The sequence below is a fragment of the Schistocerca gregaria genome, chromosome X, assembly GCF_023897955.1.
Source record: "Schistocerca gregaria isolate iqSchGreg1 chromosome X, iqSchGreg1.2, whole genome shotgun sequence".
In the NCBI taxonomy this organism is placed as follows: Eukaryota; Metazoa; Arthropoda; class Insecta; order Orthoptera; family Acrididae; genus Schistocerca; species Schistocerca gregaria.
This window is the reverse complement of record NC_064931.1, coordinates 421816699-421839804: the sequence shown is the minus strand read 5'-3', so window position 1 is coordinate 421839804 and position 23106 is coordinate 421816699. Positions and strand designations below refer to the sequence as shown.

The 23106-nt window shown below is 38.4% G+C and overlaps 1 protein-coding gene across 1 annotated transcript in view; it reads right to left on the bottom strand.

Annotated features, from left to right (window-relative positions):
• Window positions 1–23106, bottom strand: part of LOC126298111 (uncharacterized) — a 318107-nt gene that overhangs the window by 49990 nt on the left and 245011 nt on the right. The window contains exons 5-6 of the mRNA XM_049989432.1: window positions 16323–16406; window positions 9635–9733 (exon numbers count right to left, since the gene is read on the bottom strand). Of these exons, the coding sequence (XP_049845389.1) occupies window positions 9635–9733; window positions 16323–16406 (183 nt within the window). The remainder of the gene's footprint in view (window positions 1–9634; window positions 9734–16322; window positions 16407–23106) is intronic.

The following is a 23106-nucleotide window of genomic DNA, read 5'->3' as shown; positions in this document are numbered from 1 at the left end:
CTCCTACCTTCCAAACATTACAGAAGCTCTCCTGCGAACTGTTGAATGTTGAATGCTTCCATCTTTATTATGTATAAAATGAAGAAATAATTGGTTTCTTGAGTCCAGATTGTTTGGCCGCAATAGTAGTTACATTTATGGACAGTTTTGTAAAGTTTGGAAGTTTTTGGATTGTTTTGTTGGAAAGAGAACCACATGTGAACTTTCGGCCTTACTAAAAATTCCACGTGGCATGTTTCTTATTCATTTATGGAATGTTTGGTGAGCAGTTTCTTTAATAGAAATCCACTGCAAAGGACTGAATTTGAAACTCATATATAGTAGCAGAGTATGTGACTGTAGATCACATAATAATTTGGGTCAGACTTAAGTGCATTTCTGGCTGCTTAGCATGTGAAATGAATTAAATGACCGTGAATTGAGAACAGTGACCTTGTTAAGAAAATTCAGTCTGATGGCACGTGTTTTTTTTGTTGAACTAAGAAAATAAAAGCACTAGTTTCAGAATTCTGGCCTTTTACAAGCGAAATGAAGCAATCGCCCTCCACCCAAAAATTGTTATAAGATGTAAGATGAGTATCAACAACATTTTTCATCAACACTGCTTTTAAAATCTGAGCAGTGCCTACACATGTAAAGAAACAGGCTGGTGATCAGACGCTGTACTGAGGTAGATGAAACTTTTGTAGTGGACAGTATGACGAAAGACAGTGATCAAACATTTACGCTGCAAATTCATTACCTGCCCCGCCACAGTGCTTACCAATGACTGTGATCACAAATCTAAATTCTTAGGACTGTGAGTGACTACAATGGACCTAATGATCTCTGACCACAATTCATTATTTATGGAAATATATACAAAAGAGAGGACAATCAACCACCTGTTACCTCGTATTCTAATTATGCATTCACAAAAAGTGTCATTAATAAGGAAACACTGAATGTTTTTTAGACAGCAATTTATGTATAAAGCTGCAGGCTGGATTGCATGAAATGGCTGTCACTAATGCATTTAAAGAGTTTTTCCAAATCATCAAAGCCATATTTGACTGAATCTATCCACAGAAGAAAGAAACTGTCTTGTGACCATGTCACAACACAGCCACAGTATGAAAGAAAAAATGTGGTATACTTATGAAATGAAAAAAATTAAAATATACCATACTGGCATTACATTATCACTACAGAACAGCAACAGATCCCAGTGCAAAGGAAGTATTCTACAGCAGATATCCAAAAGCAAAAAGACATTATAGAAAGGATGGAGAAGAAGCCAAAAAGAAAAGCAATAATAGGTTCATTGAATGAACTCACAACCCATGCATGGCAGCCACAGATCAGACCAACAAACACAGGGAGAAAATCACCTCTACCTTAAGCTTGTGTAGCCCAGATGACTTTAATAGTTTTTTTATTAACATTGTAGAAAACAATGTAAATACAATACCAGGCCCCAATATAGACCCTGCAGTTGCTGTACTAAATGACAAGAGATGCACAAGATGAACTGGAAAGAATTACAAATAAAATGAAACAATAAAGACTGTAAAATATTATAAAGCTTCTGACAGCCAGGCTGTATACAGGTGTCTACTAACATCCTCAACAAAATAAAATATGAAATTTCTGACCCAGTAACTATGGTAATTAATATGTATTTTACTGATGGTGTATTTCTGGACTTTCTTAAACTTGGGCAGACAGTATCAGTTTATAAAAATGGTACCCCAACCATGGTAGAAAGCTTCAGACCAATCTTAATGATTTCAATCTTCACTAAAGCCATTAACCATGTAATGAAACACCAAATATCAAATTACTTCAAAATTAAAGAACTCTTGCCACACGCACAGACAGTTCCTGGTAAGACAACTCCACAACAACAGCAGCACTAGATCTGGTTACTGGGACAAAACATAGCTTTGAGAATAAGGGATCTGTAGCACTGACACTTTATGATCTCCGTTAGGTGTTTGACTGCATTACTCATTAGGTACTACAAAACAAGCTCAGTAAATATGGAGATGGAGTCACTGTTGTGGCAAACCTCAAATCTTACTCAGAAAACAAAAGACAAAGTGTATCAGTCCAAGGAGCACTATCATGTGAGGAGAAGTTGGAATACAGTGTGCCACAGGGATCAGAAATGAACCCCTCCTATACCTGGTATTTTTAAATGATTTAAGCCCACGTGGACAGTACTAGCAGTTTCCAGATGACGCAACATTCTACTCAACAGGCATTGATACTATCATGGCTCAAGAAGAAACAGCTTTGCTTGATGCAACAAAGGAATGGTTAGTTGTAAACAAAATGAAAATAAATGAAGAAAAAACTGAAAAATTGGTATGTAGCCTCAGTGACAAAGGGCACGTAAAAAGTGCAGGTAATGTGAAGTGTCTAGCATTCATGGTGGATAGTAAACTAACTTGACAAAAACATGTTGCACATGTGTGCGACAAACTGTTATAAGTCGTATACCTCCTGAGGCAACTGAAGCATGTGATAACTAATCAGTATCTGCTGATGGTATTTTATCCATGTTCCACAGCCATATCAGCTATGGCCTGTTACTGTGGTATCACTCACTCTATAGGCTGCAAGAAAATTCTACTACTGCAAAAACAGCAATAAGGATCATAACATCAAGCAGGAAACTGGACCTCTGTGAACCCACCTTCTCACATCTAGGTGTGGTGACAATTTTCAGTTACTATGTCTTCACCTGTTTCATGTATATGAAAGAAAATCATGAAACATTCACCAGAAGAATTGATGTCCACTATTATAATACATGCAGTAAATAACACACAAACATCCAGAATTGTTGCCTCTCCATGACATAAGACAGTTTTCCAACATTAGCTATTAAAATGCTCAACCACCTAAATACTTAAATACAGTCCTTGGACTAGGTGAAATTTCAATCAAAGATGTCACAAAATCTATGCAATAACACTTTTAAATGAGTTCCTGACAGTGAAACAGCAAATTGGACTCCCTAAATAATGCACTGTCATATGAAATAAAGTGAATATGTATTTGTTAAAAGAGTCTCATTATATTTGTCATTAGTGTTATGCTATACTTATGCAAATATGTTCTGTATTATGCACACTTGTCCTAATTGGTTTTGTATTATATTGTTTGTGTAATCTTAACATTGTAACACTGATGCAGTCTACCCAGTCTTGACTGGTGAATGATGTAGCTATTGTAATAATTATCAATAACAGTTTCTCCCTCAACTGCTCTACCTAGTTATTGAAATATTAACATTTCAGGAAATCAAACAAAGAAGATATCTGCTGGAAGGTTACAAGTCACTACCTGTAGCAGGATGTTTCTATAGCAAAGAACTTAAAAATAGAATTCACGTACTTACCTAATTGAAAAAAACATACAGAGGAAAGGAAACAAACCATTAATAAAACATACAATTCCTGGTTTGCACTGTGAGCAAGAAAGGAAGAAAGAAAGGGAGTGAGTGAGTGCGTGAGAGAGGGAGACAGAGAGAGAGAGAGAGAGAGAGAGAGAGAGAGAGAGAGCATGTGTTTAATGGCTTCTCTCTCTTCAGAGTACAAGCAGCAAATGAGAGTATTGACTAGCAGCTCAATTGATTTAACAAACACTTCACAGTTGTATGAGAAATTCTCTCTCTCTCGCTCTCTCTCCCTCTCTCTTGGCCATCCAGCCTGCTGTAGCTGTACTGAAGTCCATAATACACCAGTGTGCAAAACTTAAAAGTAATTTCTACATTATGTTAGTGCCTTGTAACATAGCTTCCTGATTCATGGGCTATACATAGAAATAACTGCTCCAGAATAGTACAGAAAAGAACTGAAAGATATACAGGGTGTCTATAAAGTCCCTTTAGAAATTCAAAAATTTATTAGGATAGCAGTTGTAGAAATACTTTAACAAAATTTCTTTTATTGTAATCACTGTTTACTAAAATTTTTATATATACTAAAATTTTGTGTTGCAGATATGCTGTTGATGGAAGGAACTGAACCACTATAAAATGGCAACTCCTCAAGAGTAGGCACAATGTGTGTCCTGGTTTATTGAGACAAATTGGAGGTTCAGACTGAAGAAAACTTCAGAACAAAGTATGGAGGAGACCCACCATCACACCCTTCAATCTGTGCATGACACAGAAAATACATGGAGACAGGGACAGTGCTGGATAAAGGAAGGAGCAGGCGACCAAGAACATCCAAGGAAAACATCGATCACGTTTTAAACACCTTCACTCGTTCACCTACGAATCCAACAACACTGCTGCCAGACAGTTGCAACTACCTTGTTCAAATATGCATAAGGCCCTGCACAAGAATGTGCTTATGACCAGCACATGAGGATGTTGAAGAGCATGCATTGCCATCCATGGTGGTCACACAATCAATTAATAACCATATTTCACGTTCTGGAATGTCTAGGGGACCATTTTAAATCATGCTACATGCTACATGGGTAGCACAGTACTTTCAGAGTGCACATTATTATTATTATTATTATTATTATTATTATTATTATTATTATTATTATTTATTTATTGATAAGGTTCCTCCCCACAGGAACCGAACCAGCTGCCTGAAAAATTGCTAGTTCATGACACTGATGCGGATGGGTCAACTGTAAAAATTGTTAGGTCACCTAAACAAATCATTCCAAAGGATTTAAATATGCTAAATTTCATGTTAGTAAATTGTCAAAGTGTCTGTAGTAAGATCCTCGAGTTACTCTCCGAAATAAACAGTAGCAATGCCAATATTGTATTAGGTACCAAAAGCTAGTTGAAACCAGACATAAATAGCAGAGAAATTTTGAACTTGGACAGAAGAATGTTTAAGAAGGATAGGACTGATGCTATGGGAGGTGGTGTGTTCATTGCACTTAAAAGCTGTTTAAATTCTGTTGAGATCGATACTGGGTCACATTGAGAAATAGCCTGGATAAAGTTCTCAATCAGACAAGGATTGACCACTGTATTAGGATGTTTTATAGACCACCAGCATCTGCAACAAACATCAGAGAGTGTTTCATGGAAAGTCATGAGTAAATAGGAAATAAATATCAAATTATCCATTAGTTATAGGTGGAGACTTTAATCTGGTGGCCATTGACTGGGAAAATTACACGTTTATCGCAGGAGATAGAAGCAGAGTCTCATTACTTGAAATAAAGCAGCTGTCAAAAGTTCAATGAGAGATTCTTTTAACAAATTTGAAAGCAATACTTTATCTGCAGATTCTAAAAATAACCCCAAAAAATTTTGGTCATACGTAAAATCTCTGAACGCTACAAATAATTCAATACATTGCCTTGCTGACAATATGGCTAATGTAACGAATGATGATAAACAGAAGGCCAAAATTCTAAACCTAGCTTTCAAAAACTCATTTATGGTAGAGGTGTGCAGCACCATTCCCCCTTTCAATTATTGAACAAATGCAAGGATAGCTGACATAGTGTTTAGTGTATCTGGGATTGTAAAACAGTTAAGATCCTTAGACACCAGGAAGGCATCTGGCCCAGACGGTATCCCCGTAAGATTATATGTTGGCTATGCTACAAATATAGCACCATTCTTATCCATCATCTATCAGATATCATTGGAACGGCAGAAAGTTCCACGGGACTTGAAGGAGGCCCAGGTCATAGCAGTCTATAAACAGGGTAAAAAATTGTATACACATAATTACCGGCCAATGTCACTAACATCAATTTGTTGTAGAATTGTTGAACATATTTTGTGTTCAGACATAATGACCTTTCTACACTCTGAGAAGCTCATCTGCAGAAACCAGCACAGTTTTAGGAAACAGTGGTCATGCGAGACACAGCTGGCCCTCTTTGTGCATAATATACAACAGGCTCTAGATACCGGCTCACAGGTTGATGCCATATTTCTTGAATTTTGAAAGGTGTTCGACTCACTTCCACACTGTTGCTTCCCCCAAAAAGTGTGCACTTATGGTCTATCTGATGACATATGTGGTTGTATAGAAAGTTTTCTAACAGACATAGAGCAGTATGTCGTCTTCAATGTGGTGACCTCAAGAGAAACTAGCAAGACTTCAGGTGTGCCCCAGGGCAGCATAATAGGTCAACTGCTTTTTATGATTTACATAAACGATTTGGTTGATGGTATTGACAGTGGCATTAGACTGTTTGTTGATAATGCTGTAGTCTACAGGAAAGTAGTATCACTTGGAAGTTGTGAACAAATCAAATAGGATTTGCAGAAAATAAATGCGTGGTGTAATGACTGGCAGTTTTCTCTCAATATTAGTAAGTGTAACCTACTGTGTATAACAAGGCAAAAATCCCCATTAATGTATGAGTACAAAATAAATGTCCAGTCTTTGGAAGTAGTAACATCTACATCTACATGACTACTCTGCAATTCACATTTAAGTGCTTGGCAGAGGGTTCATCGAACCACAATCATACTCTCTCTCTACTATTCCACTCCCGAACAGCGAGCGGGAAAAACAAACACCTAAACCTTTCTGTTCGAGCTCTGATTTCTCTTATTTTATTTTGATGATCATTCCTACCTATGTAGGTTGGGCTCAACAAAATATTTTCGCATTCGGAAGAGAAAGTTGGTGACTGAAATTTCGTAAAAAGGCCTCGCCGCGACGAAAAACGTCTGTGCTGTAATGACTTCCATCCCAACTCGTGTATCATATCTGCCACACTCTCTCCCCTATAACGCGATAATACAAAACGAGCTGCCCTTCTTTGCACCCTCTCGATGTCCTCCGTCAATCCCACCTGGCAAGGATCCCACACCGCGCAGCAATATTCTAACAGAGGACGAACGAGTGTAGTGTAAGCTGTCTCTTTAGTGGACTTGTTGCATCTTCTAAGTGTCCTGCCAATGAAACGCAACCTTTGGCTCGGCTTCCCGACAATATTATCTATGTGGTCCTTCCAACTGAAGTTGTTCATAATTTTAACACCCAGGTACTTAGTTGAATTGACAGCCTTGAGAATTGTACTATTTATCGAGTAATCGAATTCCAACGGATTTCTTTTCGAACTCATGTGGATCATCTCACACTTTTCGTTATTTAGCGTCAACTGCCACCTGACACACCATACAGCAATCTTTTCTAAATCGCTTTGCAGCTGATACTGGTCTTTGGATGACCTTACTAGACGGTAAATTACAGCATCATCTGCGAACAACCTAAGAGAACTGCTCAGATTGTCACCCAGGTCATTTATATAGATCAGGAACAGCAGAGGTCCCAGGACGCTTCCCTGGGGAACACCTGATATCACTTCAGTTTTACTCGATGATTTGCCGTCTATTACTACGAACTGCAACCTTCCTGACAGGAAATCACGAATCCAGTCGCACAACTGAGACGATACCCCATAGCTCCGCAGCTTGATTAGAAGTCTCTTGTGAGAAACGGTGTCAAAAGCCTTCCGGAAATCCAGAAATACGGAATCAACTTGAGATCCCCTGTCGATAGCGGCCATTACTTCGTGCAAATAAAGAGCTAGCTGCGTTGCACAAGAGCGATGTTTTCTGAAGCCATGCTGATTACGTGTCAATAGATCGTTCCCTTCGAGGTGATTCATAATGTTTGAATACAGTATATGCTCCAAAACCCTACTGCAAACCGACGTCAATGATATAGGTCTGTAGTTAAATGGATTACTCCTACTACCCTTCTTGAACACTGGTGCGACCTGCGCAATTTTCCAATCTGTAGGTACAGATCTATCGGTGAGCGAGCGGTTGTATATGAGTGCTAAGTAGGGAGCTATAGTATCAGCGTAATCTGAAAGGAACATAATCGGTATACAATCTGGACCTGAAGACTTGCCCGTATCAAGCGATTTGAGTTGCTTCGCAACCCCTAAGGTATCTACTTCTAAGAAACTCATGCTAGCAGAAGTTCGTGTTTCAAATTCTGGAATATTCCATTCGTCTTCCCTAGTGAAGGAATTTCGGAAAACTGCGTTCAATAACTCCGCTTTAGCGGCACAGTTGTCGATAACAGTACCATCGGCACTGCGCAGCGAAGGTATTGACTGCGTCTTGCCGCTTGTGTACTTTACATACGACCAGAATTTCTTCGGATTTTCTACCAAATTTCGAGACAATGTTTCGTTGTGGAACCTATTAAAGGCATCTCGCATCGAAGTACGTGCCAAATTTCGCGCGTCTGTAAATTTTAGCCCATCTTCAGGATTTCGCGTTCTTCTGAACTTCGCATGAACTTAACATCCGTCAAGTGTCTTGTTGTGACTATTCGAAATGATCTCAAATGGAATTATCAGACTACACAAGTAATGGGCAAGGTGAACTTTAGATTGCAGTTTATTGGAAGAATCCTGAAGCGATGCAGTCCTTCAACAAAAGAAATTGCTTACAATACACCAGTTCATCCAGTCTTAGAGTACTGCTCATCTGTGTCGTACCTTTACCAGTTGAGTCTGATACCAGAGATTGCAAAGGTCCAAAGAACAGTGGAAACATTCTGACTGGTATAATTTAGCCATCATGAGAGCATTACCAACCTCACAGATAGTTTGAAGAGGGGCACACTTGCAGATAGACGACGTGCTAAACAGAAGGGGCTGCTCAGTAAATTCCAAAATCTGATCTTCACCAAAGATGTAAGGCTTATATTATTACCACCAACTTTCAAATCATGCAATGATCACCATTTAAAGATAAGGAAAATTAGAGCTTCTACTGAGGCATTCAGACAGTCGTTTTTGCCTTGTATGATCTGCGAATGGAACAGAAGAAGGGGGAATATGACTTTGGAGTGAATTGTGCCCACTCCACACACCACTTGGTGGCTACTGGAGTAAATTTTTAGATGTAGACGTAGATGCTGACTTCAGTATAATTATTGTCTTTCCATAAAAGTTCATCTGTTCATCTCATTGTATATTTCTTTCAGTCATGCTTGTATTGTTGTGTAGCAGTTCTTTCCATGTAGGGTCCAAGTTTCATTGAACTGTGTTACTTGAAAGTGATACATCACACAGAAATTACTTTTGTCTTTAAGTCGTGCACAGCAATGTACATTTCTCAGATGCAAGTGTGTGTGTGTGTGTGTGTGTGTGTGTGTGTGTGTGTACCCAGTGGTGCCAATTTACAACATTTGGAGGCAAATATCATTGAATATGTTATCAATTCTACAGACACTTATGTATTTCTTCAACATGCAGTATTGACAAATATATCTGAACGTTACTGTTTTATACAATTTAGAGGCAAATATGTTTGCATGTGATGCAATTTGTATGCAGATCAAGAGCTTGCATTTTAAAAAAAAAATACTGAATATCTTTGATTATGGCGCCAGATAATGGCACCATTTTTATGCAATTCAAGTGACTGGCTGCCTCATTTTAAGACCTGTTAAAATGTTACACTGTAGCTTACTTTTCTGGTGCTCTTTATCTTACTTTTTTTTTAAATTCCCCATCACTACCACCTCATTTCTTTCTGCCATCTTGCATTTATGAATTTGCTGCCAGCACCAACTTGGATTCTTTTGGTGACAGCAGCATTAGCTATTTGTGGTTCCTTGACCTATAGCCCAAACCACCCAGACACATTCTACAGATGAATTATTTTACATACCTCTGATTTACTGTCTGGTTTTCCTTTCTGAGACTTCTTTCGCTTTGATGTTTTCTGTTTTGCCCTTCTCTTTTGTTTGGGCCTCTGTCTTTCTCCAGCCTGAGAAGACAGGGTCAAACTCAGTTATATAAGACCAAACATATGTATATATATATTCTAATTATGGACTAGTAATAGAAACTGAAATTATAATCTGATTTTCAAAAAAATGTTGAGATTCTGGAAATAGGAAACAGTTCAGAATGAAGGGATTGTAATAATACCACTCTTTCTCACTTGGTTGTATTGTGATTTACTGAATTAATCCTGCAACTTGAAGTATTAGTGGCCACACCAACAGTGAAAAACCTCATTAACATTCTTGGAAAAAATCCACTGTGGGGCTCAGTAACATTGTTAGAAGTTGACAACAAAAGCAAACAGAGTTTCATTACAAATATAAGTAAATCAAAGCCATGTTGACAGACAGAAGTTGAATGAACCCAAAATATAGGTAAGGGGAGAAGTGAAAGAAGAATTTGATGAATTTTATAATAAAGTTTTCCTTACCAGTCTGGTGTTATATGAAGATAATGTATGAAGAAAAATCATTGGTACAGCCACAAAGTAATCATAATGTAACAGATAACAAGGATGAGGCAGACATGATTGAGATACTGAATTCAGTAAACATTTTACTGTGGGGAGTGGTCAGGGTCGTACAAATCTTGCTTTCAACCACAACACATGAGTGAGCCATCAGCCTCCATTGGTGAAGCACCAGGAGACTAGCTAGTCACATATTTAGCTTTCTCTGTTGATTTTTTCATAGTTTAACTCTTCAATTAGTAATAGTAAGATGGATGGGGTGTGTATGTGCTATGTGCTTAAACAAGAGGACCTGGCTACAGTGTGCTAGCAGCTGAAGATGCTTATGGTTGCAATTAGCCATCTCCAGGCTGTTTCTGCAGAGTATGGTGGCAGTAGTGAAACTGATACATCACATGTGAAACCTCAGGGCTTGCTTGTTTCTCCCACAGACTCTACTGTCATGACCATGAAGAGTTTCAGAGTATACAATGAGAGGTGGTCTGTACTCACTGCAGAGTGAGTGGTGGGTCATTATGCAGTATGTTACTTGCAGTGGGTGCCTCTGTAGAGGCTCGCTGTCTGCCCTGGCCAATTCACTCTGTGAGTGGACAGATGGCCACTTCTTCAGCAGGGTAAGAGAATGCTACTGGGAGATGTTTACCAGTTACCAGGAAGTCCAATGTTAAATGCATTGCGGAGTTCCCTAGTGAATTAGTATCCAGGGCTGGAAAGGAATCCCGTATTCACTCAGTGTGTGTTCTGGGGGCCTCATCTGAGATGTGGAGGAAGCTTGGCCTCTGGCCATTGATGTTGGAGAGGGACAGCAGTATGGTACTAATGCTCATGTTGACATTAATGGGTCCTGTTGCTTGATTTCTGAGGATATCCACAGTTCCTATTGCCAGCTGGTAGAAACGGTGAGGACTGATGACCTTTCTCACTGCACTGCTCATAGTTTGCAGCATTGTACTCAGAATCAACTAGACTCCTTTGGTGTGGAGCCTAGTGAAGAGTCTGACCAAAGTCTCTACTGATTCTGTGACGGTCATGTTCAGAGATTTCTGAACCTGAGTTATGGGATTGAGAGAAGTAGGACTTCCCTCAATAAGTCAGGGGTGCACTATGCAAAGGAAGCAGCTACTCAGGTTGCAGAGTACTTGTGGAGGGCGGTCTGAGGTCTGTGATGAGTGCTCGCCAGTCAGTATGCTGAGAGTACAATGAGATCATGCACAAAGGAAAGACACTTACACACTCAAAACTTAACCAGTAAATTGTTGAAGTATTTTTGAAAAGGTTTCTGAACTTAATAACCTCCAGAAAAATGATAAGTTGAAAATTATTCATAGAACTAGGGGCTGGATGAAACCCAAAACTTGCATTGCACAGTGAGCAAAAAACCAAGATGCTTCAAGAGGTCATAAGGGAGGAAGTGGAACAGACATTGAAGCCAATATCTCAGTCTCCATTTCCCTTTAAAATGGTGAAAAAGTCAAGACCCAGGCAGAGTTATGTTCCTACAATGCAGCATGAGGAAACTGTTTGGGCACCAAGGAATACTGACATCTGATGGACCCGGGATAACCAACCAGTATGTTTCCACTGTTGATAACTGGGACATGTGGTGTGCTATTGTCGAGAAAGGCGGTGGGTATTTGCTGATGCCCACACCAGAAGACAGCAGACCAATCTTTGCAGATGCCAACTACGGGACAACGAAGATGAACAAGATGATGTGGGTGCAGGACGATGTAGGTCACCATCATCACAAGCTGGCCAGTGGAGAGGATGCTCCACAACTCGCCAATCAAGGTCTCCTTTGCCGTTTAGAAGCTCCAGGCGATCACATAGGAGTCACAACCTGAAAAAACGAAAGCGTGCGACCTTGCTCGGAGGTGAGGCCACCAAGGAGAAAAATACTTCACTGATGATCACTACAAAAATGATAAGAAACTACATTGATATCCTCATGGGTGGCCAACCAGCCCAAGCTCTTGTGAACTATGGAGCATCAATTCAGTCATTTTGGAGAAGTACTGTCACTAGTTGAAGAAAACCATATTTTTCAACAACAATACATCTCTGCTGAAAGTGGCTAATGGGAAATATGTAAAACCTACAGAAAGATGTACCATTTGTGAGGATATAAGTGGCCATTTACAGCCCTTACAATTCATCATCATACAAGAGTGTCGTCATGTCACCATTCTCTGATGGGACTTTTTGAAAGCTTCTCAGGCAATTGTAGATGGTGGTCACTGGAAGATTATGCTAGGCAAGATGAGATACTGTGGCCAAGAAGATGTACATCCAAGTGTGTGGAGACTATATGTGCTGGATGAAGTGTCCATTCCTGCAGTCAGCGCTATGAAGGTAACTATCACATGTCAAGCCATGCATCAACACATGGATCTTGTAGTGGAATGTAAGAGAAGCATACCACTGAAGAATAACTTGGTCATCCCTACCTCTGTAGTCTCACTTAAGAATGGATTTGGTGAATTGTGGATAATTAACTGTCACCAAGAACTGCAGATCCTTCCAAGACGAATGTGCAAAGCAACTGCTGAGCATCGTAGAAATGTCCCATGCGGAATCTGTGGTCAAAATTAGTGCTACAACTATGGGACAAGATCTTCTAGCTTGACTATTACTAGATCTCACTAAGGAACAATAGAAGAAGCTATTTGCCACTCTTCAAGACTTCTGTTAATGCTTCAATCCACAGATGAAGAGCAAATAAGGCAAATCAATGGTGAAGCACCAGATTAGCACTGGAGACCATCAACCAATAAGCCCGAGAGTGGAACATTTAATAATTGGCAACAAGAGAGAGAAAATGATGAAGAATGACATTTATTCAGACTTTTCAGAGCCCATGGTCAATACCAGTGGTCCTCGTCAGGAAGAAGAATGGCAGTTGTCACTTTTGTGTTGATTACAGGAAGCTTAATAAGATAACTGAAAGGATGTTTACCCTCTTCCATGAATTGACGATACACCAGATTGTCTGGAGGGGCCTAAGGTTTTCTCAACCATGGACATGCATTCGAGATACTGGCAAATCCAAGTAGATGGGGCTGATCATGAGAAATCTGCATTCATCATGCCTGAGGGCATGTATGAGTTTAAGGGAATGCCGTCTGGTTTGTGTAATGCACCAGCAACTTTTGAATAGATGATGGATAATCTTCTAAGGCACCTCAAGTGGATGATGTGTCTTTGTTATTTAGATGACATTGTAGTGTTCTCAGGAACATTTGATGAATATGTAAGAAGACTGGGGGCTGTTCGTAAGTGTCTCCAACAAGGCGGACTGAAACTTAATCCAAGGAAGTGTGTCTGGAGCAAAAGAAATCAGAATACCTGGACACCTTGTATCAAATGAAGGTGTGCAGCCAGTTGATATCTATAAAGGAATTTCCTATTCCTAAAAGTACTAGAGAGAGTGAGAAGCTTCCTCCGATTATGTTCTTATTAGTGTCGTTTTATCAAAGACCTTTGTATCTAAGCCAGGACTCCAAAAGTTGTTAAAAGCTGATGCTAAATTTATATAAGGTGGTGCTCAACAAGATTCTCTTGATGTGCTGTGAAAAGCTCTGACGAATAACCCAGTACTTGCTCTGTATGAGGAGAAAGCACCTACAGAACTTCACACATGCCAGCGGGTATGGTATCAGTGCTGTTCTGGTGCAAATTTCGGATGGAAGAGAGAAGATTATAGCCTATGCTTCTAGAACACTTAGAAAAGGCAAGAGGAACTACTCAACTACAGAAAGAGGATGTATTGCTGTGATCTGGGCCATGTGCAAATTTTGACAGTATCTCTATGGAAGGCCATTCACAGTTGTCACAGACCATCATTCACTTTGTTGGTTGACAGGTCTTAAGGATCCATCAGGATGACTCGCCAGGTGAACACTATGTCTTCAAGAGTATGATATAACCATAGTGTATAAAAATGGAAGAAAACACCAAGATGCTGACTGTATCTCAAGAAACCCTGTGCAACACCATCAAGACTTTGATGAAGTTAGTGACCATCTCACTGCACTCCAGAATCTCTCTGATGAGCAGAAGAAGGATGCCCAAATATCTCAAATTATACTTGCCGTAAATCGGTCAGATGATGTGAAAAGACAATTTAAGGTAAAGAGGTGGCTACCAGTGATTCCTAAACACATGTGCTTAGATATTCCACTGAAATTTCATGACATATATGAGGTAGGACATTTAGAATTTATTAAAACATATGATAGAATCCGCAAGAGATTCTTCTGGCCAGGTTTATTTAGGAGTGTCGATCACTATGTGTCGCACTGTCGAGAGTGCCAGAGGAGAAAGGTAGTTCCTCAGAAACCACCTGGGCCACTCATACCTATTCCACCAGCCAAAACGCCTTTCCAGCATGTTGGGATTGACCACCTCTTCCAATGTCTGCTAGTGGCAGTTGATGGATTATTGTTTGCACTGATTATCTGACATGCTATGCATTACAAAGAGCAGAAGCACCCTAGATAGCCAAATTCATCATGGAAGATATTGTATTAAAACACGGCACCTCAAGGTCATTAATTATGGATTGAGGAAAAGTTTTTCAATTGAATTTTGTGACAGAGATAAAAAGTCACATGACGACTGCCTACAATCAGCAAACTAACAGGCTTACTGAATGCCTTAATAAGACCTTGGACAACATGCTATTCATGTTAGTCAGTGTTGAGCAGAGCAACTGGGATGAGGTGCTACCTTTTATGATGTTTGCCTACAACACTGCCAAACAAGATACCACAGAATTTATGGCATTTTTCCTGGTGTATGGGCATGAGGCGACTATGACGATGGACACTGTATTTCCGTTACATCCTGATGAAGTGGACGATGACTAAATCAACCAGGTGGTAACCAAAGCTGAGGAAGCTAAGCAGTTATCTCAAATCCACATTTGCAGGCTCAAGAAAATGATCACCAAATGTATTACGCGAGCCACCACCCTGTTGTCTACGAGCCTGGTGACCTCGTCTGGATCTTCACTTCTGTTCGGAAGGTTGGTCTCTCTGAAATGCTCCTCAGGCACTACTTTGAATCTTATAAGGTTGTAAGACAGTTGTGTGATGTTACTTATGAAGCTTATGAAGTTGAAGATTTCGACCCCAACACAAGATGACGAAAGATCAGATATATATCCTTCAAAAGAAGCCCTATAGGGATCCTGCAACCCAGGGTAAATCCAAAATTCCAGTGATAGGCAACAAACAAAAAGAAACTAAACATCTCTAGTAACCATTATACCTATCACAGAGAACTGTAACACTAATAACATACATACCCATAGATGGAGTGCATGTGTACAAAGTTACATTGAAAACTGACCAGATCTTCTGGGTACTTTACTCTTTTTATTGGCAGTGTATATCTTCTGATGTCACTGACTGGTTTTCTGACAGTATGCCCAACAAAGCATATTTTACTATGGTACAATGTTTGTCTGTTGCGAGTTAGTTATCAATACGAAACTTAATGACCTCATACCTGAATTGGAACAGGAACATTTTTCATAAAAGATCATCATGTTATTCAGTTGTCAAAAGACTATTGTGAGGGTCATTAATTCCCTTCCTCATCAAGGATTAACCAGCTTACAATCTTTTTTTTTTCTAGTATTATATGTGATCAATTTCTTTCAAATTTTACCATAAAAGCAAAGAACATTTTTGTTAACTTGACAAAAAATCTCAAGCAAATATGATTGTCAACCCTGTTACTATCTACTGTCTACAGGATTTCACAATTATTATTCAAGTATAAATAAAACAATGTCTTACAATTGCTGTCCTGCATTTCCTCAATATCAACTGTTACTTTATAACTAAAGTGATCTAGCCAAGATTGCATGTTAATGTAATGAAAAGGGAAGTTGCTACTCACCATGCAGTGGAAATGATGTATCATAAATAGACACAACAAAAAGACAGTCTTCTCATTGAGCCTATCTGCTACTCAGTATCTCCACTATGTGGTGAGTAGAAAATTTCCTTTTTATAATGTTATCATTATCCCATCCTGTATTTTTTTTAAAAAATTCATTTTCTAATAATATTAAAATAAACTTCTAACTTACCTTTGAGTAAGTTGACTGTTCGCCTTCATTTTCCTCCTCCAAATTTGCAACTTCTTGCATAGATGCTACACCTCGCTCTTCAACCTAATAATAAACATGTAAATCCTATCATTATTAAATTTACAAGTGAACTTAATAATGCATTTACTGATCCCAGAAATTTCAGAAATATCTACACATGATGCAAAATGAAATATATCAGAATAAGGTAATAAGAAACATTTAGCATATTTACTAAGTGCTATGGTTTGTTAACCATTACTTCTTATTAGATACCAACAGCAATGCACTGAAATTGCATTTTAAGATTTTTCACTTTGTGTCTTGTCTGTATCCACTTACTTTGGCAGTTATAATTTTGACTCTATTCTGACCATTCCACCTCTGGCTGACATGAAGGAATAGCCTTACTTCAAAACAAACTTCCCAACCATGCATTGTGTTGTATGACATGTTGATTCAGATCTGCATGATATTTACTGCTAGACACTATGAAAATAAAAATTCTCATAAACAGTGCTAATTAACTCCAGAGAAGGGGCTACTTTTTGGAATGATGCAGTTTGGCCAGTGATGAGTCGACTATATCATTTTGGACCTGATTAATCCAATAAGCTACAACAATATCCCCTGACAATGTATTATGTTTATGTACATTTTATTCAATGTATTTCTTTTTACTTCCTTTTTATTACCACTGGAGTTCGCTGTTGAAGGAATTAGAAACACAAAAAGTTAATCACTGTGCGAAATGATTTGATGCTGTCAATTCATCACTGACTTGTGTGACATGATAGTCCTCCCACAACTATTGAGTTGTAATAGGTAAATGGATTAGTGAAAGGAATTTCTGTTCCAAGGCAGAGTACACAAGATATTTAAAATAGCATCAGAAAGGAATTACTCAAGTAACACTTTTCTTTTCTTTTATCGGTAAGAAATATGCTAAAGCTCCCCTCCTCCCCTCCAATCACAAGTTGATTAGTAATAAAGTGTATAGTCCTATTACATATAGTATGCCTTACAACTTCCTCAAAGTTTAGAACTCATTCTCAATCTGATCTGATGATGACCTGTAGTCCAATGAGGTTCCAAATTATGACGTAATTTGGAATTTTTAGTATATTTGAATCATTGTCAAGGGTGAGATATGCAATAATTGACAGAAAAATTGTTGAACTGTCAACATTGGACTTTTGAACTTATAGTTTGACACTTATCCAACAGACCTTCCAAGCTATATAACAAAAAAAATTCTCCACTAATTGCTTTGAAGAGCAAAAGCATTGCTTTAGATTTGTAACATGGGGAATAGTGAAACAGTAGGTCAGTTACCAACAGGTAAAATGGCAGTGCAATGGAAAATGAAATTGAGCAATATATATAAGAACAATGACTTCAATTAGATAACATTTTTGGTATATTAACTATCTAGTTAGTAATTATCTAATAAGTAATCCACTGAAACTTAGATAATAGTTACTTAAAATATGCATTAAACACACACACACACACACACACACACACACACACACACCTACACAACACAATATACACATGAGAGAGAGAGAGAGAAGGCGAGCAGGATGCTGCAAGTAATAATATGCAAAACAAACTGAACTTCACAAGGAGATAAACATCAAGATTGCTGCTTTAAATGCAACTAGCTCACAGGTCACCACACTGAACAATTATATAATGGACACTCGAAAATATCATGGTGAAACTTAAAGAGGACATTTTATTGTAAAATAAGTGCTAACAGTTTTTATTTTATTATTCTCCAAGTAATTTCAACCTAATGTATGCAAATTTCCAGAACTTCTCAAATTATTCATAGTGACTGTTGCATATCTATAATTTTGGTAAGTAATCCACAATTACTTATCACTTGGTAATTTATGTGGCCTTGCAATGTAATCTGGTTTGGAAGTTGATGATGTCATGCCATATGCAAGTATCAAATTTTTGCATAACAGTAATCAATTATTAATAACTTTTCAAAGCTATAGACATATCACATTTATCTGAACAATTTTAAAAGTTCTGCCAGATGGTACCCAACAGATAAACTGTAGATACAGACTTACAAAACAATAAGTAGCAGGAGCTTTGTTTCATTATTTTGGAAAAAATGTCCTTTACATAAGCAGTACGGCAGTATTTTCAGAATATTTGATGAACTTTAGCAAAAAGTTCTAATATCAGACAGAATGTCACTATACACACTAAATGAGTCTCGATATTAGCTGAAATAGTGAATGTGTCTCCATTTAAAATTACAGTTGCACTCTTAGGAAATAAACTTCAAAGCACTTGACTGAAACATGGTGTACTGCAAAAATTGTGAAACAAGGATGGATGTCAAATAAATCCCTCCATTTGCGAAATATGAAGTCACATGCACTGTTTTCCATGTCCCCCAGACATTATATAACTTCCACTTTTAGTGTTGTCACCTGTTGTCTGAAAGTGGTTACTGCATGCTGATGTGAAACACAGGTAGTGGTCAAATTAGTGTGACTGGGCTGTATATTATTTCTGTGATGTATCTAACACATATGATACTGTTGTACTGAATGGTCTAAGGACAGATAAAAAAATAAACTAAAAATAAATAAATAAACAGTGCTCGGTGCAGAGATGCTTCAAAGCTAAATTATCTGTAAGAAATCAGAGTGATGGACATCTGCTACATTTTTCTACTGACCAATATATGTTTGCCACCCATTTCAGTTGCTGTTACTCCCTCTATTTACTGAAATGATTTATGGCTCTGATGGAAGAAAACAAGATAAGAATGTGGCTTCTCAGTCATTTCTCATTTTCTCCTTTGTCTTCATGATTAAATTTAGCCTTCTGCTGTGCACACATTTGATGCAAATCATTGTCATGTTGAGGAGCAGTTTAGAAGGGAGAGGGGATGTAACTTGACAAGATAGGGCTTCTTGTCGATGATGATGATCCTTGTGCCAGGTTATGAGTGACAGTAGAAAAAACTTGAATTTTTTTTAAATTCCAGATTTCAAATGTATATACATATTAGGCATGAACTCCAAAAAGTAATGATACTGTGAGCATTTGAAGCTGAGTGTGCATGACACACATTGGTGTTAGACAGCCAATTCTGCACCCACACTCCCTATTTATACCAATATGAGTAAACGTGATTTGTGGGGGCATTGTTTGGGTGCTTTTATTCAAAATGTTAAGAAATGTTTCAGTAGTCTCATTAGGATATATGCTCCAAAACTAACATCCAGCGAAGGGAAAATTGTGAAAATTGCTTCAAATCTGCCCGCATTTCTATTCAATATAGGCAATACTGCATTAATGCATTTGTAAAATTTTCCTTTAAATCAAAATTGGCAAAGAAATGCACCGTTTCTGTGAAGATAGACATCAGCAGTGATGTGATAAGCAACAAAAAGGGCTTTTATGATTTAGATGAATACTATCAGGTAGTGAAAGCACTAGGCATTCGGCAGTTCCACATTGAAATTTAGTCAACAAAATAAGAGAATACCAAATATTGAACCACATTTGCAATTGGAGTCAGGATTTCCCAAGAGACAGAATTCAACACATTATTCTTAATGGGATGGAACTGAGATATGTAAAAGTAATTTTTTAAGTACCTCATGGAAGTGTTATGAGGCCATCACAGTGTACAGTACACATAGTTGATCTAGCAGCTAAGATCAGAGTACCTATGAGGCTTCCTGCAGATGGTATTGTTGTCTACAGTGGGTTTGCAGTGTTAGATGACTGCAGCAAAATTCAGAAAGACCTGCTGTGGATCAATGATTGGAGTGGGAAATGGCAGTTGCCTCTGAATATAAATAAATGTAATACAAAGGTGGAAATAGAGAAAAAGAACCATTATTCATTGATTAAATTATCAGCAAAAAGTCAATGGAAACATTAAACACCAAAAGCTTCTGAGAAGTGGCATGACCCAAAGTGGAATGATCACATAAAACAAATTGCAAGAAAAGCAGATGCCAGGCAGAGATTCAATGCAGAATCTTAAGGAAATTTTATTTATACATGGAAGAAGTGGCATACAAAAATACTTGTTGGCCTGTTCTTGAATACTGTTGATTAGTTTGGGACACTTAGCAATCAGTATTAACAGAAAAGAGAGGGAGGGAGGGAGGGAGGGAGGGAGGGAGGGAAGGAGGGACGGAGATAGGGAGAGAGAGAGAGAAGCTGCAAGGAAGTGCAGCATATTTCATCACAAGATGTTTTAATATGCACCAGAGCTTTGAGGAGAGGCTTAATAGTGACAGATACTACGTGACAGATGTTGTGTATAACACAGAAGGTTAGTGTTGTAATGTAAGATGGACATAGTATTACTTGCTTCGACATAAGAACCGCAAAATGATAATGGTGAGCAAATCACAGAAATTAAAGCCCATACAGTAGTGTCATTTGAAAGCCCTCATCTATTGAATCCTGGTGCAAGATTCCCATGCTCCATTCACATACTGAACAGAGATGAGGATGTGAAAAGCTGTAGAAAAAGAGTTCCAACAGAGGATGGCTACTCATGATGAATACAGATATTTAATAGCACCAGAGGAAAACCCAACCAGCATAGGTATGCATGTCCACAGCACATGAGAAATGGAGGAGCTGGATGTGTATGCATGTCCGCAGCAGCAAGAGGTCTAAACTTTGAAGGTGAGGGAGAAACAAGTGTTTGTCGAACATATCTAAATCACGCTCATTTTGTCCACAAATTTCAACAATTATTACACAAATGCACTAGAGTAAACTTCAAAACAGTAGTTGCAAATTAATTACTAGACTAAAACAACATATAATCCAGTTACGAAGAAAATAGAATAAATTAACAACAATGTTGAAAAACAGATTGATGTGCAGCAACTGGAGACAACGACTTGCTAAACAGCAAAAGAAGTAAGTAAATGGAATAGTATAAAAGCATGAAGTGACTGTTGTAAACTAAATAGTGTCAAAACAATGTTTTTTTCATGCCTCAAAAGCAATTTTTATTTTCTGAGTTTTGAATTATGGCAGCAAGACATGAAAGGAAATAGAAAAACTGAGGATGCCTCAACAACCGATGAGTAGGTTTTTTGTTCAGGTGGACAGATCAAAAATGGACCGAAGATTTGTTTTCACTGCTTCAAGAGGAAAAAGGTAATACCAAAATGATGACCCATACAGGACCAGTAGGTGAATACATAAGTATACAACAGAAATCTGTACTCTAACAAATATTAAAATATTACATGCACACTATTAATATAACAACTGTTTTAAATTATTGCTTCATCAGTCTCACCAAAGAGGCTGGGAACACAATCTCTCCTAAATCTAGTTTACAGCACTCTAATTCTGGTTTTGCTCTTCATTGTGTGTTCATATATAAGACAAACCACAATATACACAGCTCTCACCATAATCACACAAAGTCTCTTGTAAGGGCATAAGAGGTTGCAAATTCGATGACAAATCCATTAATCAATACTGAATACATTGATACAAGTACTTTCAGGTTCAAGAAGAATGAGTTATCTTCTCATCATACCTGTGGTGAAAGAATTTGGTATCTACATCTACATCTACATGACTACTCTGCAATTCACATTTAAGTGCTTGGCAGAGGGTTCATCGAACCACAATCATACTATCTCTCTACTATTCCACTCCCGAACAGCGAGCGGGAAAAACAAACACCTAAACCTTTCTGTTTGAGCTCTGATTTCTCTTATTTTATTTTGATGATCATTCCTACCTATGTAGGTTGGGCTCAACAAAATATTTTCGCATTCGGAAGAGAAAGTTGGTGACTGAAATTTCGTAAAAAGGTCTCGCCGCGACGAAAAACGTCTATGCTGTAATGACTTCCATCCCAACTCGTGTATCATATCTGCCACACTCTCTCCCCTATAACGCGATAATACAAAACGAGCTGCCCTTCTTTGCACCCTCTCGATGTCCTCCGTCAATCCCAAATGGTAAGGATCCCACACCGCGCAGCAATATTCTAACAGAGGACGAACGAGTGTAGTGTAAGCTGTCTCTTTAGTGGACTTGTTGCATCTTCTAAGTGTCCTGCCAATGAAACGCAACCTTTGGCTCGGCTTCCCGACAATATTATCTATGTGGTCCTTCCAACTGAAGTTGTTAGTAATTTTAACACCCAGGTACTTAGTTGAATTGACAGCCCTGAGAATTGTACTATTTATCGAGTAATCGAATTCCAACGGATTTCTTTTGGAACTCATGTGGATCATCTCACACTTTTCGTTATTTAGCGTCAACTGCCACCTGACACACCATACAGCAATCTTTTCTAAATCGCTTTGCAGCTGATACTGGTCTTCGGATGACCTTACTAGACTGTAAATTACAGCATCATCTGCGAACAGTCTAAGAGAACTGCTCAGATTGTCACCCAGGTCATTTATATAGATCAGGAACAGTAGAGGTCCCAGGATGCTTCCCTGGGGAACACCTGATATCACTTCAGTTTTACTCGATGATTTGCCGTCTATTACTACGAACTGTGACCTTCCTGACAGGAAATCACGAATCCAGTCGCACAACTGAGACGATACCCCATAGCTCCGCAGCTTGATTAGAAGTCTCTTGTGAGGAACGGTGTCAAATGTTTTCCGGAAATCTAGAAATACGGAATCAACTTGAGATCCCCTGTCGATAGCGGCCATTACTTCGTGCGAATATAGAGCTAGCTGCGTTGCACAAGAGCGATGTTTTCTGAAGCCATGCTGATTACGTGTCAATA